At 45.1% G+C, this 27,203-nt stretch overlaps 1 protein-coding gene across 1 annotated transcript in view; it reads right to left on the bottom strand.

Moving 5' to 3' along the window:
* Positions 1 to 27,203, bottom strand: part of LOC135050688 (retinol dehydrogenase 7-like) — a 318,758-nt gene that overhangs the window by 31,755 nt on the left and 259,800 nt on the right. The window contains exons 3-4 of the mRNA XM_063957097.1: positions 25,938 to 26,196; positions 19,275 to 19,438 (exon numbers count right to left, since the gene is read on the bottom strand). Of these exons, the coding sequence (XP_063813167.1) occupies positions 19,275 to 19,438; positions 25,938 to 26,196 (423 nt within the window). The remainder of the gene's footprint in view (positions 1 to 19,274; positions 19,439 to 25,937; positions 26,197 to 27,203) is intronic.

Genomic DNA, 27,203 nt, shown 5'->3' with positions numbered 1-27,203 from the left:
AAAGCATGTAAGACATGCAAGGTAAGAAGCACAAAACCTATTACATCCTTTACGTCAAACACAAACCAAAGAACATTCAAGATAAAAGAAAAAATGACCTGCGATACAAAAGGAGTAATATACCTACTAACATGCCCTTGCAAGTTACAATATATAGGAAGAACTGCAAGGAGCCTAAAAACAAGAATAGGAAAACATCTCAGAAATATTGAAAAAGGAATGGAAAATCACAGTGTCCCAGACCATTTCCGAAGGGCACACAACCATGATGGGACACTCCTCAACTTCATAGCAATAAAGAAAGTAGAAATTCCTTGGAGAGGAGGGGACTACATCAGGAATATGTCCAGAGAAGAAACAAAATGGATATATAACATGCAAACACTATCTCCAAAAGGACTTAACATTGACTTCGAAATAGGAAGTTTCCTGAAAGACTGACCTCCGGCACGGGGTATCCTGCCCTAAACCACCCCACAGCGAAAAGAAGGTTCTAAAAACAACCGATACTGTCATACCACTCACGAACCACCCAATCCCATTTCGAACTTGGAAGTTAAACGGAGTGGGCCTAGCCAGTAAGAAACGGGTGACCCTTTCTGAACCCTAGGTACAGTAAAAACAAGAAAGAGCACTTAGCTGTGGGTTATGGTAAAAGAATGGGATTAAGGAAACCGCACCGTAGATGGCAGTCTCGGACAGGACCACCTAGATAAAAGTCAATAATCAAACACCAGTTACTCAAAGAAGACTCTCATAAGTGGGAAGACACCATTCCACCACAACAAATCAATATACCACACAACAAGGATATTGACACATCCCCCTTATGGTATAAATTTGAGAGACTTCAATCACTCTAAAGGAGAACTTCCCCTCCCCTTACCCCCCCACCCTCCCCGCCTCCCCACTCTCTCCTTAAATTCTCTGATTTCAAAATACCTGTTAATACCTCAAATATAAAGATACAACATCCTAGTTAATAAAAATATTTCTGCTATCCAGCAGCAACATATTAAACTCTTTTTATCATTTAGCAACAAATGTATATACAAAATGTTGCAACCTCTTTTCAAACAAACCTTTGAATGAAAACAAAGGGAGATTGTGTATTTTTCATTTTCTTTTCATTTTTTCTAAACCATTTATTATTTATCATCAATTTCTATCAGTACTATATATATTTTTTTGGATTTAAGCAATAACCCACCTGTCGAATCAAAACATCTTGGTTTTAATGACACAATTATATATTTTAACATACATTATTTTTTGAAACAATATTATATAAGGATTCACGGACATAAATAGGAAACAATATACTTGGCTGACAGCCGGATAAAGAAATATTTTCACCAAACAATTTATTTTCAATATTTCTTTATTTTTATATTATTTATTTCTATACTTATTTTTATATATATATATATATATATATACTCTTTCGCTGGATTTATGCAATAACCTACCCGTTAAATCAATATATTCTTGTGGTACATTTTATTATATATTCTTTGTGCTTAAGAACATCATATAAGAAACCACTGACACAAAAAGAAAACAATTTGATTGACAGCCGGATTAACCAATAGAAAGGAACCGGCCCCCTTAAATAAAGGACTGCACCTGTACACACTACAAAGTCCCTGAGGAAGCCCGGCACTCTGAAGCCGAGTGAAACGCGTTGGACACCCCCCCTCACGTCTACCCCCAACCCGGAGTTCCCGATCCCCTGGCAAGCGCTGGCCGCAAGCACGAAGAGGACCGGGGAAGAAGCACTGCAGGCGCCTGCAGCAAAACATCGTGACCGCGGGGAGAAACTGACACACCGCCTAGAGACTATACCATCAGGAGTCCCGAGCGGGACGAAGATATGTAAGTGAGAACTTTTACGATTTGGACATAAAGGAACCCTTTTTTTTTTCTCTTGCTAACACCCGGATCCACAGAAAGAGAACCATCCCCTCCCCCAACCCTTTTTTTCTTTACCGGAGAAAGGAGAGGGAGCGCGCTCTCTCATTTGCATTCATTACACAGGCTTTTTTCCTAATTGACAAAGTCACTAAAGATCAGAATAGTGTGCATCCATCACACTAAGTTTTTTATTTCCATTTTATTGCATTTTCATCTATTATACATGTACCATCAATCTATTTGTTTATTTATTTATCCGGTTTAAGAAAATAGGATTACGTTTATTTTTTGCAATAATTTATGCATTTATGTACTTGAGACAGCAATCATAGAAATCACCACCCCTCTGTTTTACTAACATTACCACTAAGATTCAGTTTTTAATTTAAGCGCTGATTAACATAATGTGTGATTAGTCAAACATAGACCTTGGCTCTTGGGATATTTATCCAATCCTAAACCTGATACAGAAATATTGCTGTTCTCCCGTTTTTATCACTGTTTATTGTTTGTCTGAATTACCTTTTTCATATTAAACATATTACAAATACTCTATACATTAGTGCCTTCCTCATTATCAAGTAGCGCCACAGGTCATTGCTGTATCTTGCAGCTCTGTGTCAAGTATACTATCTCTGTGCTGCATTATTGTGAGCAGTATATAGGATAGTGCAGCATTTTGGTGACCAGCAGTATACATATAGTACAGTACAGTAGGCCATTGCTGTATCTTGCAGCTCTGTGTCAAGTATACTATCTCTGTGCTGCATTATTGTGAGCAGTATATAGTAGGACAGTGCAGCATTTTGGTGACCAGCAGTATACATATAGTACAGTACAGTAGGCCATTGCTGTATCTTGCAGCTCTGTGTCAAGTATACTATCTCTGTGCTGCATTATTGTGAGCAGTATATAGTAGGACAGTGCAGCATTTGGTGACCAGCAGTATACATATAGTACAGTACAGTAGGCCATTGCTGTATCTTGCAGCTCTGTGTCAAGTATACTATCTCTGTGCTGCATTATTGTGAGCAGTATATAGTAGGATAGTGCAGCATTTTGGTGACCAGCAGTATACATATAGTACATTACAGTAGGCCATTGCTGTATCTTGCAGCTCTGTGTCAAGTATACTATCTCTGTGCTGCATTATTGTGAGCAGTCTATAGTAGGACAGTGCAGTATTTTGGTGACCAGCAGTATACATATAGTACAGTAGGCCATTGCTGTATCTTGCAGCTCTGTGTCAAGTATACTATCTCTGTGCTGCATTACTGTGAGCAGTATATAGTAGGACAGTGCAGCATTTTGGTGACCAGCAGTATACATATAGTACAGTACAGTAGGCCATTGCTGTATCTTGCAGCTCTGTGTCAAGTATACTATCTCTGTGCTGCATTATTGTGAGCAGTATATAGTAGGACAGTGCAGCATTTGGTGACCAGCAGTATACATATAGTACAGTACAGTAGGCCATTGCTGTATCTTGCAGCTCTGTGTCAAGTATACTATCTCTGTGCTGCATTATTGTGAGCAGTATATAGTAGGACAGTGCAGCATTTTGGTGACCAGCAGTATACATATAGTACAGTACAGTAGGCCATTGCTGTATCTTGCAGCTCTGTGTCAAGTATGCTATCTCTGTGCTGCATTATTGTGAGCAGTATATAGTAGGACAGTGCAGCATTTTGGTGACCAGCAGCATACATATAGTACAGTAGGCCATTGCTGTATCTTGCAGCTCTGTGTCAAGTATACTATCTCTGTGCTGCATTATTGTGAGCAGTATATAGTAGGACAGTGCAGCATTTTGGTGACCAGCAGTATACATATAGTACAGTACAGTGGGCCATTGCTGTATCTTGCAGCTCTGTGTCACGTATACTATCCATATCTGTGCTGTATTGTTGTTGTGAGCCGTATATAGTAAGACAGTGCAGCATTGTGGTGACCACCAGTATACATATACAGTAGTACAGTACAGTAGGCCATTGCTGTATCTTGCAGCTCTGTGTCAAGTATACTATCCATATCTGTGCTGCATTGTTGTTGTGAGCAGTATATAGTAAGACAGTGCAGCATTGTGGTGACCACCAGTATACATATACAGTACTACAGTACAGTAGGCCATTGCTGTATCTTGCAGCTCCATATCACTTCAAGTATCCATATCTGTGCTGCATTGTTTTGTTGTGAGCAGTATATAGTAGTACAGTGCAGCATTTTGGTGACCAGCAGTAGTAGTACAGACAGTACAGTAGGCTATTGCTATTGATATATTATTGGCATATAATTCCACACATTAAAAAATGGAGAACAAAAATGTGGAGGGTAAAATAGGAAAAGATCAAGATCCACTTCCACCTCATGCTGAAGCTGCTGCCACTAGTCATGGGCGAGACGATGAAATGCCATCAACGTTGTCTGCAAAGGCCGATGCCCTATGTCATAGTAGAGAGCATGTAAAATCCAAAAAACTAAAGTTCAGTAAAATGACCCAAAAATCTAAATTAAAAGCAACAACTAAATCCCTTCCTCTTGTACCCAAGCTCCTGCAAACCACACCACCAACTCCCTCAGTGTCAATTTCCTCCTTAGACAGGAAAGCCAATAGTCCTGCAGGCCATGTCGCTGTCAAGTCTGACGAGTCCTCTCCTGCCTGGGATTCCTCCGATGGATCCTTGAGTGTAACGCCTACTGCTCTTGGCTCTGCTGCTGTTGCTGCTGGGAGTCGATCATCATCCCAGAGGGGAAGTCGGAAGACCACTTGTACTACTTCCAGTAAGCAATTGACTGTCCAACAGTCCTTTGCGAGGAAGATGAAATATCACAGCAGTCATCCTGTTGCAAAGCGGATAACTCAGGCCTTGGCAGCTGTGTTGGTGTTAGACGTGCGTCTGGTATCCGCCGTTAGTTCACAAGCAATTAGAGAATTTCTTGAGGTAGTGTGTCCCTGGTACCAAATACCATCTAGGTTCCACTTCTCTAGGCAGGCGATACCGAGAATGTACACAGACGTCAGAAAAAGACTCACCAGTGTCCTAAAAAATGCAGTTGTGCCCAATGTCCACTTAACCACGGACATGTGTACAAGTGGAGTAGGGCAGACTCAAGACTATATGACTGTGACAGCCCACTGGGTAGATGTATTGCCTCCCGCAGCGAGAACAGCAGCGGCGGCACCAGTAGCAGCATCTCGCAAACGCCAACTCGTTCCTAGGCAGGCTACGCTTTGTATCACCGCTTTCCAGAAGAGGCACACAGCTGACAACCTCTTACGGAAACTGAGGAACATCATCGCAGAATGGCTTACCCCAATTGGACTCTCCTGGGGATTTGTGACATCGGACAACGCCAGCAATATTGTGCGTGCATTACATGTGGGCAAATTCCAGCACGTCCCATGTTTTGCACGTACATTGAATTTGGTGGTGCATAATTATTTAAATAATGACAGGGGCGTGCAAGAAATGCTGTCGGTGGCCCGAAGAATTGCGTGCCACTTTCGGCATTCAGCCACCGCGTGCCAAAGACTGGAGCTCCAGCAAACACTCCTGAACCTGCCCCACCATCATCTGAAGCAAGAGGTGGTAACGAGGTGGAATTCAACCCTCTATATGCTTCAGAGGATGGAGGAGCAGCAAAATGCCATTCAAGCCTATACATCTGCCTACGATATAGGCAAAGGAGGGGAAATGCACCTGACTCAAGTGCAGTGGAGAATGATTTCAACGTTGTGCAAGGTTCTGCAACCCTTTGAACTTGCCACACGTGAAGTCAGTTCAGACACTGCCAGCCTGAGTCAGGTCATTTAATCTTTCCAGCTGCTTCTGCAAAAGCCTGATGAGGGGCATCAGGCTTTTGAAGAAGCAGCTGGAGGGATTGAAGGAGGAGCTAAAATGGAGTGATTCCGCTAGGCATATGGGACTTGTGGATGGAGCCCTTAATTCGCTTAACCAGGATTCACGGGTGGTCAATCTGTTGAAATCTGTTGAAATCAGAGCACTACATTTTGGCCACCGTGCTCGATCCTAGGTTTAAAGCCTACGTTGTATCTCTCTTTCCGGCAGACACAAGTCTGCACATGTTCAAAGACCTGCTGGTGAGACACTTGTCAAGTCAAGCAGAACGTGACCCATCAACAGCTCCTCCTCCACATTCTCCCGCAACTGGGGCTGCAAGGAAAAGGCTAAGAATTCCGAGCCCACCCACTGGCGGTGATGCAGGGCAGTCTGGAGCGAGTGCTGACATCTGGTCCGGACTGAAGGACCTGCCAACGATTACTGACATGTCGTCTACTGTCACTGCATATGATTCTGTCACCATTGAAAGAATGGTGGAGGATTATATGAGTGACAGCATCCAAGTAGGCACGTCAGACACTCCATACGTATACTGGCAGGAAAAAGAGGCAATTTGGAGTTCCTTGCACAAACTGGCTTTATTTTATCTAAGTTGCCCCCCCTCCAATGTGTACTCCGAAAGAGTGTTTAGTGCAGCCGGTCACCTTGTCAGTGATCGGCGTACGAGGTTACTTCAAGAAAATGTGGAGAAGATGATGTTCATCAAAATGAATTATAATCAATTCCTCCGTGGAGACATTCACCAGCAATTGCCTCCAGAAAGTACACAGGGACCTGAGATGGTGGATTCCAGTGGGGACGAATTAATACTCTGTGAGGAGGGGGGATGTACACAGTGAAAGGGGTGATGAATCAGACGATGAGGAGGAGGTGGACATCTTGCCTCTGTAGAGCCAGTTTGTGCAAGGAGAGCTTGATTGCTTCTTTTTTGGTGGGGTCGTGTGGCAGACCCTGTCGCTGAAATGATGGGTTTGTTAAAGTGTGCATGTCCTGTTTATAAAACATAAGGGTGGGTGGGACAATTCCAACTTGCACCTCTTTTTTTTATTTATCTTTGCATCATGTGATGTTTGGGGCTAATTTTTTTAAGTTCCATCCTGTCTGACAATGCAGTGCCACTCCTAGATGGGCCAGGTGTTTGTGCCACCCACTTGGGTCGCTTAGCTTAGTCATCCAGCGACCTCGGTGCAAATTTTAGGACTAAAAATAATATTGTGAGGTGTGAGGTGTTCAGAATAGACTGGAAATGAGTGGAAATTATGGTTATTGAGGTTAATAATACTATGGGATCAAAATTACCCCCAAATTCTATGATTTGAGCTGTTTTTGAGGGTTTTTTGTAAAAAAAACCTACCCGAATCCGACAAAAATTTTTCAGGGAGGTTTTGCCAAAACGCGTCCGAATCCAAAACACTGCCGCGGAACCGAATCCAAAACCAAAACACAAAACCCAAAAAATTTCCGGTGCACATCTCTAATTAAAACTGAAATGTTCGGCCCCTAAATCTGCCATATTTTTCAGAGTGGTCCACTCAAAATCAGAGTGTAGATGCTGGGTGGGTGCGAGGGGTGGGATGCATGGGGAGGGGTATGCACATGCACCTAGGCCTACCACTCGCTAGTTCCGCCACTCGGTCAGGGATAGGTTGGGGAAGTATAAGCAGCGATAGAGTGCAGCGGCAGCTAGGACTCAGGGTTATGCTGTAACAGACAGTCAGTACCAGCCTGCGGTTGCACCATTATGTTTTATTTTATTTCTCTGGGGTATATTATATCTACTTTATTATTAGGAACTAGAGAGATTAAGATTAAGCCTGTGATTTTACTGCAAGAATGTGAAATAGTTCTAGACATGTCCCTGTGTGGTGCTAGACACGCCCCTCCTGCGGTGCACCCCCTAATACAATTAGCTGTGCACGCCTATGGTTTCATTATATGCTATTCCTGTATCTTGGCTCTGTCATTATATTTCATGCTCCCTCTGCTGACCAACCCTTGTGTTAGACTCTGCTCCCTGGTTATCCTGCTTACTGGGTTCTCTGATCCTGCATCTCCAGAACTCTGCGCTGTCCCTTAGTGCACATCTTCCTTGGCTACTTACACAGGGCCGGATTAACAATGGGGCTGATGGAGCTGCAGCTCCAAGCCCAGCATCAAAATAGGCCCACAGCATCTTTAGACTGCTATGCTGCTGCAGACAGGAAAAACAAATTCCTGCTACAGCAGCTTGCCAGTGAGTATTCGAGGACCCGCCGTCTTCCGGCTTCAGAGACATCCCCTACATCCCCCGGCCGCCAGTCATGGGGCATACAGGTACCCCCCACTCCCTCCATAGATGAGGAGAGCATTCTTTTATTAAGCCCCGCCCCTCGCAGCAAAATGCCGCGATTCGCGGGTCCATCGGGAGGTGGCGGAGCCAATATGAAAGATACCTCTAATATCATCATGTCCTTTTGGCCCCGCCCCCCCTGATGGACCCGCGGAAAAGCGGGTTTTTGTCGCGATGGTGCCTACTGCCTATGTCTAGTTCAGTAACACAAGTCCCCACTGGGCCGGCTCAGAAGTACCTCCCTGACAATAGGCAGACTGAGCCAGGGGAGCAGTGTGAAAGTGTTCCCTGGCCGCCCACAATGCGATCCTTGGCCTGCCGCTGATGAGAGCCGGAATGAGCAAGCCTATGCCGAAGCGCTGACAGAAAATGCTGCTTTGATGTGTTTGTGCTAATCAGCAGCTTTGCTTATTGGAGCGGAGCTGCAGCTGTGCTGACTGGCAAGTAAGTCTCACAGCATGCAGCGCCAGCCTTGTGGCTCTGCCTCTTAGCTGCTGCTGACAGAGAAGTGGCACTTTGCAGCATTAGGGCTACCTGCTGCAGCTACAGAGCAGACAGCACTGTACATCACCAGCTCACCAATGAATGAGGAACTGGAGGATTGGGAGTGGAGAAGAGGAACACTTGGTAATTGAGGTATGGGCCAGAGGACAAAATATACATTTATGATGTCATGAAATTCGTTCACAGCTTTTAAGATGCTGCATTTCCATACAGTGCGTTTGTAGACGTATCATCAACATATCATTGGTCACACCTTCGAAACTTGCACCAACCCTATGGCAGGTGCTTTTTCTCAGTCCATGGGGGTATTCAATGCGTGCCGTTTCTTTCGACACATTCAAAGCCTAGCCTGATTTTTCGACTTGTCAAAAACCACGTGGATCTGCGAATTCGCCACTGATCCACGTGTTTTGTCGAATTTGCGGACGTTTTCTACAGTTGTTTGGTCCGTTTTCGACTATGCCGATTCGACACACTAAAAATTGAAAAGGCATGTTGAAAATTGAGCAAAATCATGTTGAAAACGCCCGCGATTGAATAGCCAATGGTTGAATTAGTGCCGGTTTTCTGACTGTCTGAAAACTCTGCACGAATTGAATACCCCCTAAGTCAGTGGTTCCCAAACTGTGCCGTGGCTCCCTGGGGTGCCTCGGGACACTTGCAGGGGTGCCCTGGGTTGGTGGTCCAGGGCCAATTCAAATTATTTATGGTCAATATAAAAGGCAAAACTAGTGCTGGTGGCTGTCAGTCATAAAATATGGGGACAAACAGAAGCACATCTTGTCCCTCACCACAAAATTGAGCCTCAGGATGACATATAAACACAATCTACTTAAATTAATATTTCTTATTAAATCTCTCATTAAGAAATTATTGGCCTAAGGGTGCCGTGAAAAAAATTCTGATACTCTAGGGCACCATGATTCAAAAAAGTTTGGGAACCACTGCCCTAAGTCCTCATATGTAAGCTACTGTGTGTCTTTCAGAGACATGCCCCCGACACTCCCATAATACACATTAGCATGCGTCAGTTTTGCTACCTGTTACCTCACAGTTGCCTCCCAGGAAGTCCCATAAAAATTCCCAGAATTCCCTGCATCCAAATCTATACTGTGGCTCTGCGCAGACAATCGGGACACGTGTGACAAAATATTGCACATTTGCGTGCATATTGCCACTTTGTCCACCTCTGAATTAGCTCAAGATTCAGCCCACGAGGGGCAAGGAAAAGCTATTCAATTAAATTGCCTTTTCACTGTGCCTAAAATCGGGGATTACGGTGTGGAACTCACTTATTCCGCGTAAATAGTAGAATCAATGGGTTTAACCCACGCATGAATCCCTGATTGTGCCATTTTCTCAGAATTGTTTCCTCAAAGCTCCTGACGCGTCCCTGGACATTCTATGACACTCCCTTCCCCCCATTTAGGATGAAAACTGGAATTTTTTTTAATGATTTTCATTTCGGGAATTTTTCTATTTTCTCTGTATGTAATGACGTCCGAGTTCATAGGCCGTGCGGGATGTCGGCCGAATTCAGACATTTTTTTAAAGGGGCAATCACTTACAAGGCATGGTTTTGCCTTTAAAAAAAATGGCCCGCGCGGATGCCAAACTCTGGCGTCATTACATCCGGCCCTATGTCTTTGTTTCAATAATTGATTTGTTGCAGATATAATTTGACATTCCAGTGCTGAGATTTTTCCATGTTTCAAACACACACACACACACACACACACACACACACACACACACACACACTTATATATACACCACTGGTTACACCCCCATATCAATATCCACACCCCGCCATGCTGGTCACACCCCTTGCAGCGGCACACAATAGGCCCTTTATAAATTTCAGCTCCAGGCCCACGAGGACCTTAATCTGGCACTGTACTTACATTTGTACTTTTCTCTGGCCATCTACCTAGAAACGTTGGAGGTGATTTAACGATGGACACAGTTAGCATTGATGCTGCATCTATGGACGCAGCAGTGATGCGTAAAAATGCTAATGCCACATGATGTGTCTGAAAAAAAGACACTGCCTGCCAGGATACAAAGACACAGCATAAGATCACAAGTCGCAATGATTGCAGCCACTGGCCATCCGAGTAAGCCTTAGCTTACTCAGTATGACCGCCAGGGCCAGGAAATCTGTGAAGATGCAAACCCTGGAACGCCCACAAAATGGGTGCATCACGCCCCTGTTTTATAGAATGATACCCTTCTCTGCCCCCTGCTTCACCGTTTCAAAGTGCTGTAATATGTCAATCATGCTGCGCCTGGAGGGCACTGCGAGTGACAGAGGATGCGCAGTCCACCCGCCATTGAAGTACTACGCAAAGTAGTAGTATGCAAACCAACATGAAGGTTGTATGACTTACAGGTTGTTTCACACCGCCACCTAATGGCCACCAGTAGTGACAGATATTCTATCTAACCCCATAACAGCCCTATTAGCATTACCCTGAGGTATAGTGAAGGACCTCTAAGCACTTTCTAAAAACATCAATTCAAAATGTGTAATGTTATCAACTTCCACAGTGCAGATAAAAGTGTGGATGAAGTTTCACAAGCTATAAGTCAATAAATAATAGAGAATGGAAATGACAATTATTATCTAAAGGTTTTCTTGTATTTCTAAGGAAACATTTGTGTTTATTATTAACATTCTATTATTTTTAGCTTCAAATATTGCTGTTCTTTTTGACTACAATACGGGAAAAAGAACCGTACAGAAATGTGCCCGAGGTCAGTTTTACCCATATTGTACATGATGCCAGCTATGTGGCAGTATTAATGCCATATAACAATACTACAGTATACTGCAAATCTGTGTATATGTAGCAAGTAAAACACTGGTGATTTTATCATATTTTGATCAAAACATTTACGCTTGCAGCCCGTCTATCTATTGTGATCTGATTAAATTCCCAGCGTTCGGGATCCTGGCAGTCGGAATATCGAAGCCAGAATCCAGAAACTGCTTGGAATACTGACACTGGGAAGCTGGCATTGATTGCAATGCTGGCGCCGGGATCTTGAATGCATACCTCCCAACATGCCCCATGCCAGGAGGGACAAAATGTTCTGTTACTGGACTCAGAGGCGGAACTACCGGCAGGGCAAGCAGTGCGTTGCACTGGGGCCCGCCTCTGTCCAGGGGCCCAAGTATGTAATAAGTCAAACTGACTCATTACATGCCGCTGTGCGCTGCGGGCAACCGCTGCCCGCAGCGCACAGCCGCCCACAGAGGAGAAGAGCAGCGGCACGGACGGGGGAAGGAGGAGGACGGAGGTGAAGGAGGGAGCCGCAGCAGCGCTTTGTTACTGGTGGAGGCGCTGCTGCTGCTGCCCCTCTGCTTCACTATAGGCTGTCTTCCGAGAACAGCCTATAGTGAAGCAGGGGGGCAGCAGCAGCAGCGCCTCCACCAATAACACAGCGCTGCTGCGGCTCCCTCCTCCACCTCGTCTACTGCCCGGGAATCGTCAAGCTGCACGAAGAGCCTGAGCCAGCGGAGAGGGTAAGTATGATTCTACTTTCTTTCTTTCTCTTTATTTCTTTCTTTCTTTCTGTCTCTTTCTTTCTTTATTTCTTTCTGTCTCTTTCTTTCTTTATTTGTTGGGACTGCCTGCCGCTATGTGTAAAAATGGGGGACTGCCTACCGCAATGTGTAAAAAGGGTGGACTGCCTGCCGCTATGTGTAAAAATGGGGGACTGCCTGCCGCAATGTGTAAAAAGGGGGGACTGCCTGCCGCAATGTGTAAAAATGGGGAATCTGCCTGCCGCAATGTGTAAAAATGGGGAATCTGCCTGCCGCTATGTGTAAAAAGGGAGAATCTGCCTGCCGTAATGTGTTAAAATGGGGAATCTGCCTGCCGCAATGTGTAAAAACGGGGGACTGCCTGCCGCAACGTGTAAAAAGGGGGAATCTGTCTGCCGTTATGTGTAAAAAGGGGACGCTGTCTGCCGTAATGTATAAAAAGGGGGACGCTGTCTGCCGTAATGTGTAAAAAGGGGACGCTGTCTGCCGTAATGTGTAAAAAGAGGAATCTGTTCGCTGTAAGGTGTAAAAGGGTCTCTACCTGGTGTAGTGGTGCTACTGTGCGGCGTAATTTGAAGAATGGAGACTACTGTGCACCGTTTTAGGAATTGGTATTATTTTGTGGCCACACCCCTTCCCCGCGAAGCCACACCATTATGTATTTTTGCGCGCGCCTACGGCGCGCACTGCCCCTGTTTTGCATGCAGGGGTGGGGCTACGATGCCGTTTCTTGCACACAGTGCTAAAATGTCTAGTTACGGCACTGTTGCTAGGTATCCATTTCTCTGGCCCTGAGCAGGTCCCCCTCACCAGATCCCCTAAAGGGGTGAGGGGGTGGACTTGGATGGGATGGGGGGGGGGGGGGGGGGGGCAAAGCATTTTGTTGCACCTGGGCCCACCGCTTGCTAGTTCCGGTTCCGCCACTGACTGGACTTCCCTCTTAATTTATGATCGCCATCACCAGGCTGCGTTGAACTAGTTCATTGATAAGTAAGGTGTTTCATCACAGGTAATGGTAATCATAAATTAAAAGGGAAGTCCAGAAACAGAACATTTTGTCCCTCCTGGAATGGGTCGTGTTGGGAGTTATGTGAACGTAAGAATGCTGCAACTGCATACAGGTAAGCTGCAGGGTGGGGGTAGGGGTTAGGTTTAGGCTGTGGGGGGAGGGTTGGGGTTAGGCTGCGGGAGGGGGGGGGTCAGGTTTTGGCTGCGGGGTGGGGGGAGATAGGTTTAGGCACCACCGGGGAAGGTTAGGGTTAGGCTGTGGGGAGGGGTGGGGTAGGGTGCGCGGAGGGAGGGTTAGGGGTTAGGGGTAGTATACTTACCTACTAGGTGTCGGGATCCTGAGCACCAGGATGCCGCTGTCGGTATTCTGACTGTTGGAATCCCAAAAGCCTGAATCCAGATACCATCCTTATCTATCTATGGGCTGCATTGATGCAGAAGAGAGGAACATTGGTGGTCATTCCGAGTTGTTCGCTAGCTGCATTCATTCGTTGTGCAGCGATGAGGCTAAAAAACGTCACTTCTGCGCATGCGTATGCGGCGCAGTGCACGCGCTCGGCGAACTATTACAACGAACGATGTCGTTTTACACAGGGTCTAGCGATGCTTTTCAGTCGCACAGGCAGCCGCAGAGTGATTGACAGGAAGAGGGCATTTCTGGATGTCAACTGACCATTTTCAGGGAGTGTTCGGAAAAACGCAGGCGTGCCAGGAAAAATGCAGGCGTGGCTGGGTGAACGCAGGGCGTGTTTGTGACGTCAAATCAGGAACTGAATGGTCTGAAGTGATCGCAAGCGCTGAGTTGGTTTGAAGCTACTCTGAAACTGCAGAAAAAGTTTTTGTAGCCGCTCTGCGATCCCTTCGTTATCACTTCTGCTAAGCTAAAATACAGTCCCAGTGGGCGGCGGTATAGCATTTGCACGGCTGCTAAAAACTGCAAGCGAGCAATCAACTCGGCATGACCACCATTGACTCCCCGAGTGAGTCTATGGTCAGGCAGATGGGCCATGGGATCAGCGATTCTGGGGCTATGTTTCTCTACGTATGTGATCGCAGCTGTAGGTATAAACACACCCAAAAAACAGTCGCGGCACTCCTGCGTTTTTGCTGACATTCCCCGTTACCTCCCAAAAATAATCCCTTCCTGTCAATCACTCTGTGAATGAAAGCTCACTGCGACCAGCTTTGCTAAGGTGCCTTGGTGCGTGCACAGTGCGACTGGAATGCATGCGCATTGGACCGATAATTACTAGTGATGAGCGGGTTCGGTTCCTCGGAATCCGAACCCCCCCGAACTTCACCCATTTTACACGGTTCTGAGGCAGACTCGGATCCACCCGCCTTGCTCGGTAGACCCGAGCGCGCCCAAACGTCATCATCCCGCTGTCGGATTCTCACGAAATTCGGATTCTATATAAGGAGCCGCGCGTCGCCGCCATTTTCAGTCATACATTGGAGATGATAGGGAGAGGACGTGGCTGCGTTCTCTCAGTTTCTGTGTTCAGTGTGCTGCAAATATCTGTGCTCAGTGTGCTGCAAATATCTGTGCTCAGTGTGCTTGCAAATATCTGTGCTCAGTGTGCTGAAAATATCTACGTTCTCTGCCTGAAAAACGCTCCATATCTGTGCTGCATTGTAGTATATAGTAGGAGGACAGTGCAGAATTTTGCTGACCAGTGACCACCAGTATTATATCAGTACGGTACAGTAGTCCACTGCTCTACCTACCTCTGTGTAGTCAAGTATACTATCCATCCATACCTGTGGTGCATTTTTTAGTTGTGCGCAGTATATATAGTAGGAGGACAGTGCAGAATTTTGCTGACCACCAGTATATAATATATAGCAGTACGGTACAGTAGGACACTGCTCTACCTACCTCTGTGTCATCAAGTATACTATCCATCCATACCTGTGGTGCATTTTTTAGTTGTGCGCAGTATATATAGTAGGAGGACAGTGCAGAATTTTGCTGACCACCAGTATATAATATATAGCAGTACAGTACAGTAGGCTACTGCCCTACCTATCTCTGTGTCGTCAAGTAGACTATCCATCCATACCTGTGGAGCATTTTTTAGTTGTGCGCAGTATATATAGTAGGAGGACAGTGCAGAATTTTGCTGACCACCAGTATATAATATATAGCAGTACGGTACAGTAGGCCACTGCTCTACCTACCTCTGTGTCATCAAGTATACTATCCATCCATACCTGTGGTGCATTTTTTAGTTGTGCGCAGTATATATAGTAGGAGGACAGTGCAGAATTTTGCTGACCACCAGTATATAATATATAGCAGTACAGTACAGTAGGCCACTGCTCTACCTACCTCTGTGTCATCAAGTATACTATCCATCCATACCTGTGGTGCATTTTAGTTGTGCGCAGTATATATAGTAGGAGGACAGTGCAGAATTTTGCTGACCACCAGTATATAATATATAGCAGTACGGTACAGTAGGCCACTGCTCTACCTACCCCTGTGTCGTCAAGTATACTATCCATCCATACCTGTGGTGCATTTTAGTTGTGCACAGTATATATAGTAGGAGGAGAGTGCAGAATTTTGCTGACCACCAGTATATAATATATAGCAGTACGGTACAGTAGGCCACTGCTCTACCTACCTCTGTGTCGTCAAGTATACTATCCATCCATACCTGTGGTGCATTTTAGTTGTGCGCAGTATATATAGTAGGAGGACACTGCAGAATTTTGCTGACCACCAGTATATAATATATAGCAGTATGGTACAGTAGGCCATTGCTATTGATATATTACTGGCATATAATTCCACACATAAAAAAATGGAGAACAAAAATGTGGAGGGTAAAATAGGGAAAGATCAAGATCTACTTCCACCTCGTGCTGAAGCTGCTGCCACTAGTCATGGCCGAGACGATGAAATGCCATCAACGTCGTCTGCCAAGTCCGATGCCCAGAGAGCATGTAATATCCAAAAAACAAAAGTTCAGTAAAATGACCCAAAAATCAAAATTGAAAGCGTCTGGTGAGAAGCGTAAACTTGCCAATATGCCATTTACGACACGGAGTAGCAAGGAACGGCTGAGGCCCTGGCCTATGTTCATGGCTAGTGGTTCAGCTTCACATGAGGATGGAAGCACTCATCCTCTCGCTAGAAAAATGAAAAGGCTTAAGCTGGCAAAAGCACAGCAAAGAACTGTGCGTTCTTCTAAATCACAAATCCCCAAGGAGAGTCCAATTGTGTCGATTGCAATGCCTGACCTTCCCAACACTGGACGGGAAGAGGTGGCGCCTTCCATCATTTGCACGCACCCTGCAAGTGCTGGAAGGAGCACCCGCAGTCCAGTTCCTGATAGTCAAATTGAAGATGTCACTGTTGAAGTACACCATGATGAGGATATGGGTGTTGCTGGCACTGAGGCGGAAATTGACAAGGAGGATTCTGATGGTGAGGTGGTTTGTTTAAATTAGGCACCCGGGGAGACACCTGTTGTCCGTGGGACGAATATGGCCATTGACATGAATGGTGAAATTACAAAAAAAAATCAGCTCTTCGGTGTGGAATTATTTTAACAGAAATGCGGACAACGGGTGTCAAGCCGTGTGTCGCCTTTGTCAAGCTGTAATAAGTAGGGGTAAGGACGTTAACCAGCTCGGAACATCCTCCCTTATACGTCACCTGGAGCGCATACATCAGAAGTCATTGACAATTTCAAAAACTTTGGGTGACAGCGGAAGCAGTCCACTAACAACTAAATCCCTTCCTCTTGTAACCAAGCTCCTGCAAACCACACCACCAACTCCCTCAGTGTCAATTTCCTCCTTACACAGGAAAGCCAATAGTCCTGCAGGCCATGTCACTGTCAAGTCTGACGAGTCCTCTCCTGCCTGGGATTCCTCCGATGCATCCTTGAGTGTAACGCCTACTGCTGCTGGCGCTGCTGTTGTTGCTGCTGGGAGTCGATCGTCATCCCAGAGGGGAAGTCGGAAGACCACTTGTACTACTTCCAGTAAGCAATTGACTGTCCAACAGTCCTTTGCGAGGAAGATGAAATATCACAGCAGTCATCCTGCTGCAAAGCGGATAACTCAGGCCTTGGCAGCCTGGGTGGTGTTAAACGTGTTTCCGGTATCCACCGTTAATTCACAGGAAACTAGAGAATTGCTTGAGGTACTGTGTCCCCGGTACCAAATACCATCTAGGTTCCATTTCTCTAGGCAGGCGATACCGAGAATGTACACAGACCTCAGAAAAAAAATCACCAGTGTCCTAAAAAATGCAGTTGTACCCAATGTCCACTTAACGACGGACATGTGGACAAGTGTAGCAGTGCAGACTAAGGACTATATGACTGTGACAGCCCACTGGGTAGATGTATTGCCTCCCGCAGCAAGAACAGCAGCGGCGGCACCAGTAGCAGCATCTCGCAAACGCCAACTCGTTCCTATGCAGGCTACGCTTTGTATCACCGCTTTCCATAAGAGGCACACAGCTGACAACATCTTACGGAAACTGAGGAACATCATCGCAGAATGGCTTACCCCAATTGGACTCTCCTGGGGATTTGTGACATTGGACAACGCCACCAATATTGTGCGTGCATTACATGTGGGCAAATTCCAGCACGTCCCATGTTTTGCTCATACATTGAATTTGGTGGTGCAGAATTATTTAAAAAACGGCAGGGGCGTGCAAGAGATGTTGTCGGTGGCCCGAAGAATTGCGGGCCACTTTCGGCATTCAGCCTCCGCGTGCCGAAGACTGGAGCACCAGCAAACACTCCTGAACCTGCCCCGCCATCATCTGAAGCAAGAGATGGTAACGAGGTGGAATTCAACCCTCTATATGCTTCAGAGGATGGAGGAGCAGCAAAAGGCCTATCAAGCCTATACAGTTACCTACGATATAGGCAAAGGAGGGGTAATGCACCTGACTCAAGCGCAGTGGAGAATGATTTCAACGTTGTGCAAGGTTCTGCAACCCTTTGAACTTGCCACACGTGAAGTCAGTTCAGACACTGCCAGCCTGAGTCAGGTCATTCCCCTCATCAGGCTTTTGCAGAAGAAGCTGGAGAGATTGAAGGAGGAGCTAAAACAGGCATGTGGGACTTGTGGATGGAGCCCTTCATTCGCTTAACCAGGATTCACGGGTGGTCAATCTGTTGAAATCAGAGCACTACATTTTGGCCACCGTGCTAGATCCTAGATTTAAAACCTACGTTGTATCTCTCTTTCCGGCAGACACAAGTCTGCAGAGGTTCAAAGACCTGCTGGTGAGAAATTGTCAAGTCAAGCGGAACGTGACCCGTCAACAGCTGCTCCTTCACATTCTCCTGCAACTGGGGGTGCGAGGAAAAGGCTAAGAATTCCGAGCCCACCCGCTGGCGGTGATGCAGGGCAGTCTGGAGCGAGTGCTGACATCTGGTCCGGACTGAAGGACCTGCCAACGATTACTGACATGTCGTCTACTGTCACTGCATATGATTCTCTCACCATTGAAAGAATGGTGGAGGATTATATGAGTGACCTCATCCAAGTAGGCACGTTAGACAGTCCGTACGTATAGAGGTGTGAGGTGTTCAGAATAGACTGGAAATGAGTGGAAATTATGGTTATTGAGGTTAATAATACTATAGGATCAAAATGACCCCCAAATTCTATGATTTAAGCTGTTTTTGAGGGTTTTTTGAAAAAAAAAAACACCCGAATCGAAAACACACCCGATTCCGACCAAAAAATTTCAGGGAGGTTTTGCCAAAACGAGTCCGAATACAAAACACGGCAGCGGAACCGAATCCAAAACCAAAACCCGAAAAATTTCCGGTGCACATCACTAATAATCACTCAGCTGAGTGAACATCGGTATTGCTTACAAATCAGAATCAGGCCTTCTGTATTTTGCTAGAAACACCTTCGCTCTACCCAACTCCTCCCTCTGTCCATACAAACCTCTGCTCATGTACAAATGTAACTGTCTTGTTCCACAAATCTACATGTCACAGTGATAAGTAAGGCACATTTGCCAAATTAAGATGCAGTGAGCCCAAAGCGGAGAGGCCGTTTTGTGCTTTGTTATTTATCTTTATTATACTTTTATGTTTTTATTCAATATACTCACATTTTTTACAATACTCATCTCCATAACTTTGTTTTACTTCTTCTGAAAGGCTTTCCCAGCTCCTTTTAATATCCCTCTGTATCAATTCTCCGTTGGTTATATTTGAGTTATAAAACCCAGGCTCCAAAATGCATACTTTCACTTTAAATGGCCGCATCTCGCGCCTGAAAAATACACATGCAACATAAAAGTTATATGAAATATGTTTCATGAATTCAAATATTAGAGATGTGCCAGTGGTAATAGGGTAGGGCAGTGGTTCCCAACCTTGGTCCTCAAGTACCCCCAACAGTTCATGTTTTCCAGGTCTCCTCACAGGACTGCAAGTGAAATAATTAGCTCCACCTGTCAGTAATGAATACACCTTTTCAACTGCTAGGTGACCTGGAAAACATGAACTGTTGGGGGTACTTGAGGACTAAGGTTGGGAACCACTGGGTAGGGGATTCTGTAAGTGGCAAGATTTTAGCAAGTTAACTGATAGCTTTTAACTTAAAGTTATCTGCTAACTTTCCAAAATCTTGTGACTTTCAGAATTCCGATTACATTTGGCCCCATACACAAACATTAAAATTGTAGCCAATACTATATCTACAAAACATACTTGCCTAACTGACCCTCTCCATGAGGGAGAAAATGCTCTGTTCCTGGACTTTCCTGGTAATGTATGATTGCCATCACCTGTGGTGAGCTAGTTAATTGATAAGAAAGGTGTTTCACCACAGGTGATGGCAATCATACATTACCAGGAAAGTCCAGGAACAGAGCATTGGAGGGGTCAGGTAGGCAAGTGTGATACAAATTGGTGGAAGTGTACCTGGTGATGTTGGTAGCTGGAATAAAGCATATGTTCAAGAGCAGAACTATTACTTTTAAAAAGGACTGTGACATACACATAGCAATTAGCAATAGTGCTGGATTACTAGTGGGACAGCCAGGAGGGTCACTCTGGAGATCAGCAGGAGCCTGCCAACAGCCACAGTTACACACAGAGCGGTGAGAATAGTGGCAAAGCTCCGGGGGCACTGTGTGGCATAACATACCTCCCAACATGACCCTCTCCAGGAGGGACAGAATGTTCTGCTCCTGCTCTTTCCTCTTACTGTATGATTGCCATCACCTGTGGAGAAACACCTTTCTTATCAAGTAACTAGTTCAACACAGATGATGGTAATCATACATTAAGAGGAAAGTCCAGGAACAGAGCATTCTGTCCCTCCTGGAGAGGGTCATGTTGGGAGGTATGGCATAATATGAACATGCTGTACTACTGTATGTGTTACTATTGAATAATGTAAATAGGGGGCACTTTAATGTGGCAGAATGTAACCTGGGAAGCACTACAGTTTGGTATAATGTGAACTGGGGGCCTGACAGTGTGACATGGGGTACACTACTCTGTAACATAATGTGAACTAAGGGGCAATACAATGTGGTATAATGTGAATAGTGGGCTCCACAGTGTGTCACAGTGTGTGGCATAATGTGAACTAGGAGGCACTAATATTTGTGTAATGATACTCTACAGATAATCACAGGAATCATGCCAGTTTTTTTTTTAAACTGTGGCCACCTCCAGCATTATTCCTTCTCTCCTACTGAGGCACACATTTGATAAAGCTTGCACCTACCTACGGGTGGTCTTCTGCATGCCGACTGACGGGATCCCGGCGCACAGTATACCGGTGCCGGGATCCCGACAGCCGGCATACCGACACTTATTCTCCCTCGTGGGGGTCCACGACCCCCCTGGAGGGAGAATAAAATAGTGTGGCGCGCGTAGCGTGGCGAGCGCAGCGAGCCCGCAAGGGGCTCATTTGCGCTCGCCACACTGTCGGTAAGCCGGCGGTCGGGCTCCCGGCGCCGGTATGCTGGTCGCCGGGAGCCCGACCGCCAGCATATCGTAGTGAACCCCTACCTACACTGTGCTCCTGGCATGCAGTTGTGCTATTCAATGGCCCAGTGGTTCTTACCTACCTCTAAGAACTCTGGTAGTAATACCACACATTTTTCTTATATGGCATACTGTAGATATATCCCAGTATCTGCATTAAGAGTAGGTTCCTCTTTGGCTCCATTTTGAGCATCCTGATACCTACTGCTGCCACCACAGTGCCTGCTTCCTCATTTATACCACCTCAGCCAATATATCTAGGTAGTAGTAGTACTGGAACATAGGCCCTCATTCCGAGTTGTTCGCTCTGTAAAAATCTTCGCATCGCAGCGATTTTCCGCTTAATGCTCATGCGCAATGTCCGCACTGCGACTGCACCAAGTAAATTTGCTATGCACTTCGGAATTTTACTCACGGCATTTTCATCGTTCTGGCGATCGTAATGTGATTGACAGGAAATGGGTGTTACTGGGCGGAAACAGGCCGTTTTATGGGCGTGTGGGAAAAAACGCTACCGTTTCCGGAAAAAACGCAGGAGTGGCTGGAGAAACGGGGGAGTGTCTGGGCGAACGCTGGGTGTGTTTGTGACGTCAAACCAGGAACGACAAGCACTGAAATGATCGCAGATGCCGAGTAAGTCTGAAGCTACTCAGAAACTGCTACGAGGTGTGTAATCGCAATATTGCGAATACATCGTTCGCAATTTTAAGATGCTAAGATTCACTCCCAGTAGGCGGCGGCTTAGCATGAGCAAATCTGCTAAAATTCACTTGCGAGCGAACAACTCGGAATGAGGGCCATAGCTTTTTCCACTTATTGGCTCTGATTTGACTGCTAGCCAGATGGCTCTCTAGGTTCTTTCTGTGGGGCCCATTGTTTTCTTTTTTGCTAAATTGCATAGCGGTCTGAGAACTCTTATTACCCGTTTCTTGTCTTTACCCTTTTATATCTTCCATGTCACTTATGGAGAAAGGCAAGAAAGCTAAATCCAAACCAGAATTGTCGGGAAGATGGGAAGGTGATCCGCACCATGGCATGTGCCAACTTCTAAAGATATTCAGCTCCAGATTGAAGGGTGCTGCATCTTACCCTCCTCTCCAGGTAGAATGTCTTCAGCTGCAGGAGTCCCCCAAATCTCCTCATGAATGATATTCACAAACATAACTTTAAATATTGTTGAGGTTTCCCATATACTTTTCAAGTTCCTCACAATGGCAATGTCATCTTGCTTCATATACAGTACTCACAGATCTTGACACTTTTTTCCCATCCCTGTTTATCCAAACTTTGGTGCTCCTGGAGTGGAAGGCTCTGCACTGCCAAGTAGCGATCTCATCCCTTCTTCACCAGGGGAACCCTGGCATCATGTTTCCAGTTCAAAATGGAAGTCGAGATGTATGTCTGACCCTGGCTCATCTGAACATTTCTTGCGATGACCACTTTTTGTGAGAGAATTCCTGTTTTCTATTTTCATTTACAAAATTGTTCGTCTGTGTATCTAACCTGCCTCTCACATCATACTTTTATTGTTTAGCCTTAGCTCTCTGCGTTTTTAGCATTTAACTTGTTCTTGCCCTATACTTCACAGACAACACCAAGCAGTTCATGAGCACTGTATTTGAGAACTTCACATGTCAATGGTGTATCACCCACAAGATCAGTAGCTCTTACTAGCCACAGTCAGAAGGTCTTGCTGAAAGGGCAGTTTGCTCTGCTATGCACCTGCTCTATAAATGTTCAAGAAATGTTCAGACATGTTCTTGGCAATTTTATTCAAAGGAATACTCCAAAACATGGACTACCCTGTCCTGCACAGCATCTCCACTCTAGGTGCACCTGCACAGGTATACTGTACCCATGTCCAAATGCCAACTACAGCCATGATTACAGTGCAACATACAAGGTGTATTTGCACATTCCAGTGAATGGGTCCTGTGGGTTTCAACAAACCAGGCATAAATCAAGGACATTCCAACTAACTGTCTTAACACTTATGTCGAAGAGGCTGATGGTAATTTTAATGAACACAACAGATGTCAATTGCTGGGAGTGCCTGAACTTGCAGTCCCATCTGCCTCACTATCTGTGAATCTATTAGAGTGCTCATTGTTATGGACAGAAATTCAGCTAGTAACCAACCTGCAAAATCAGACACCCCCCTATGTTCATATCTGGCACTGTTTAGTCACAACAAGAGTCTGTCCCACTTGCACCCTTCTTTATCACCTTATCTGGAAGAGTCTCCAGGCCCAATCCAAAATGTCAAGACTCTGGGAGAGATGTATTAAGCCTTGGAGAGTGATAAAGTGGACGGAGATAAAATGCCAACCAATCGGCTCCTAACTGCTGTGTTCGAAAAATGTCAGAAGCTGATTGGCTGGTTCTTTATCTCTCTCCCCTTTATCAGTCTCCAAGGCTTAGTACATCTGCCCCTTTGTCCTTTAATGCTAGCTCAAGTTATCATGCTATAACTGTACATATTTGTTTGCATGCACAATATTCCTACACTCACCATGGTAACACTGTTTTGAATTTATACAACTGTTGTGTTTCTAATGTTGAAAAAAGGGTCTGTAGATGTGTGTTCCCTCCAGTGGCCATGTACTGTAGGCTATGCACCTGGAGAGGAACGGAATGCCACGGTGTCCTGATGTATCTACACTAATTCAGACAAATCTACAATCTCACCTCTCTTACCTCTCGGATCCTCCATCATCTATTTTCACATAGGATTGCCACCCATCGAGGATTACTCTGGACAGTTTGGAAATCTGGACACCTCTCTGGAGTACCAGTAATCCCAGATAGGTTGTGTAGGAAATCTACATTTATGATCTTTGGTATTTGGGGATGTAGTTAATATCCCGGATGTTGGGATCCCGGCATTCAGTATCTCGATGCCGGAATCCCATCAGCCGCGAATGCCAACAGCCTCATCAGATCTATAGAGTGGGAATAGAACTTGTGCTGAGCGCAGCAAGCCACCGAGCCCGCAAGAGGCCTCCATGCGCCCGCCCTGCTGCTGGCATTCTGGCGGCTGGAATGCCGCTGTTGGGATATTGACAGCCGGCATCCTGTGCACCCCAAAACACCAGCATAAGGCATAAAGCCCAGCATAGCATACCAGTGAAAAAACTATAGTGTTAATAAATTAGTATTTAGGAAGCCGAAGCAATAGAGAGGGTGATACAAACATGAAATGTAATTAAAATAGAGAAATAGTGTTAAAAAATTGTGGTTAATATTAATGTTAATATTAGACCCAGATTGGGGTAATGGAGGTGTGAGGTGTGGTGCCTCTGGACTGACTGAGCTGGATGGCCTTAGTGTGGCATACCTTTACATTCTATTAACACTTTTCACTTATTAATTTTTTAACACTATTTCTCTATTTTAATTACATTTCATGTTTGTATCACTTTCTCTATAGCTTCGGCTTCCTAAATACTAATTTATTAACACTATAGTTTTTTCACTGGTATGCTACGCTGGGCTTTCTGGCTTATGCTGGTGTTTTAGAGTGCCACACCCTGCACCTAGATATAGCGCTAGGGACCCCAAATATACAGAGACGCCTTGATGCGGCTTTGGGGCTTAATCACACATTTGCGCAAATATGTGTAACGAAGATCTCTGAATTCTATTATTATGTGGGATTTATATCTGGTTACTGTTATCATTAAGGGTGCTGGGGGAAACCAAATGCCTTTTTTCTTGCTCAGAAATACCCCTCCCTTTCGAGCACCTGAATGATATCACTAAGCTAATTGAGCATCTACCAATATATATGTCTGTTGTGAGAGGCAGAGAGGTTCCTGCAATAGGAGGAGGTGCAGGCCCTGACATGCCTCATGGAGCATTATGGGGATGCTCCAAGGTAGGTAGCTCTTAGCTTAGACATGTTGTAGTAAGGAGCCATTATCATGTGGCTCCTTGCTGGTTAATATTAGACCCAGATTGGGGTACTGGAGGTGTGAGGTGTGGTGCCTCTGGACTGGCTGAGCTGGATGGCTTTAGTGTGGCATACCTTTACATTCTATTAACACTTTTCACTTATTAATTTTTTAACACTATTTCTATATTTTAATTACATTTCATGTTTGTATCACCCTCTCTATTGCTTCGGCTTTCTAAATACTAATTTATTAACACTATAGTTTTTTCACTGGTATGCTACCCTGGGCTTTCTGGCTTATGCTGGTGTTTTGGGGTGCCACACCCTGCACCTAGATATAGCGCTAGGGACCCCAAATATACAGAGACGCCTTGATGCGGCTTTGGGGCTTAACCACACATTTGCGCAAATATGTGTAACGAAGATCTCTGAATTCTATTATTATGTGGGATTTATATCTGGTTACTGTTATCATTCAGGGTGCTAGGGGAAACCAAATGCCTTTTTTTCTTGCTCAGAAATACCCCTCCCTTTCGAGCACCTGAATGATATCACTAAGCTAATTGAGTATCTACCAATATATATATTCATGAATAGACGCCCAAGAATCTGTTGCCATAAAAAATTTTTTTCTGACTTCATTAGAGTGGTAATAAAATGGTTTGAAATCTGACAAATTAAATGGGTGTAACTGTACTGCAGTTTTGGACACACCTCTGGTCTTACCTTTTGGCCACACCCCTGGCTGAGAATCTGCATATAACAAAGTGGTATCTCTAATTATACATAAATATAAAAAAAACCCCATTAACATAAAAAGGACAAATAGGGACAGAAGGCTTTAGAGGTCATAACAGGAACCAGAGACACTAACCTCAGACTGTCTGAAAATGACTCTACACCATACTTGGACATGCAGTATCCCCCAGGGGAAATAGTTATTCTTCCTGCAATACTGGAAACATTGACTATTCGTCCTTTGGCCTTTCGGATCAATGGTAAGAGATTGATTGTCACATCAATAACCCCCAATAGGTTTACATTTAGGACCTTAAAAAAATCATCTTTTTTCAACCACTCATTGGTACAAGACGGGACACTAATGCCTGCATTGTTTACTAGGCCCCACAGTCCTGCAGAGAAGAAAATTGTATTATTAGGTACACAAGTTAGAAACAAATATCCAGTTAATACAAATAATAATGCTATTAGGAGTTAGGGGAAAGATGCAACTGATTTTCTACACAGACAATGAAATGATCATATACACCTAGCTTATAGAATAGTTCAAATGCCTCTCTGTTATGCACTTTACGAACGTACTGTACTGTACATGGGTGTGTTTAATCAGCATCGTTAGTTAGGACATGTCAGTATACAAGATAGGTACAATAGCTACTGTATACTGATTTTCTGTTCCATGGTTTTTCAGAATATCGGACCTAATTTATGAGAGGACCCTACAGCTGCAACTCTGTTAGCCAAATGTTTAAGCATGGCTTAAAGGTTAGATCTAAATTCAAGGGGGCTAAAAGACCTGTCACGTGACAGGGCAGGAGAGGGGGAGGAGCAAGGTAGGAAGAAGAGACCCAAACGGACGCTCGCCACACTCCGCTTCGCCCACCACCTGGTTACTAAAGGCAACCAGTGGTGGCGTGGATAGTGAAACTGCAAGCCCGCGGCCTTGCGCCTCCCGCTGGGCATGAAAGGTCCTTTAGCCCACTAGGATTTAACAACTACCATGGCTTAAAGTGGTCCTGGGGAGGTAGTGGAACTAATTTCCCCATCCATCTCCCCTCCCATTAGGTGGAGCCAGGGCCAGTGCTAGGGTGTTCGGCAACCCGCTGCAAACTATAAATTTGTGTCCTACCTCCCATACTTTATAAAAAACAGTGCGCGCCGAGGGCGCACCGCAAAAAGAGGTGTGGTTTCACAGGGAAGGGGTGTATAGACACAATAGTACCTCAATTCAAATGATGCCATACAGTAGCACAATCTTATTCACATTACATTGCAATACATTATATTTAATGTCTCGCCTACAGAATAATTAGAAACTGAGTATTGTATAAAGGGCATGCCCACAGCGGAGGGGGAATTAGTTCCGGCTACAATTACAGGTGACGGAACGCAGTTCCGC

This window comes from Pseudophryne corroboree, chromosome 2, assembly GCF_028390025.1.
Source record: "Pseudophryne corroboree isolate aPseCor3 chromosome 2, aPseCor3.hap2, whole genome shotgun sequence".
NCBI lineage: Eukaryota > Metazoa > Chordata > Amphibia > Anura > Myobatrachidae > Pseudophryne > Pseudophryne corroboree.
This window is presented reverse-complemented; position numbering and strand designations above follow the sequence as displayed.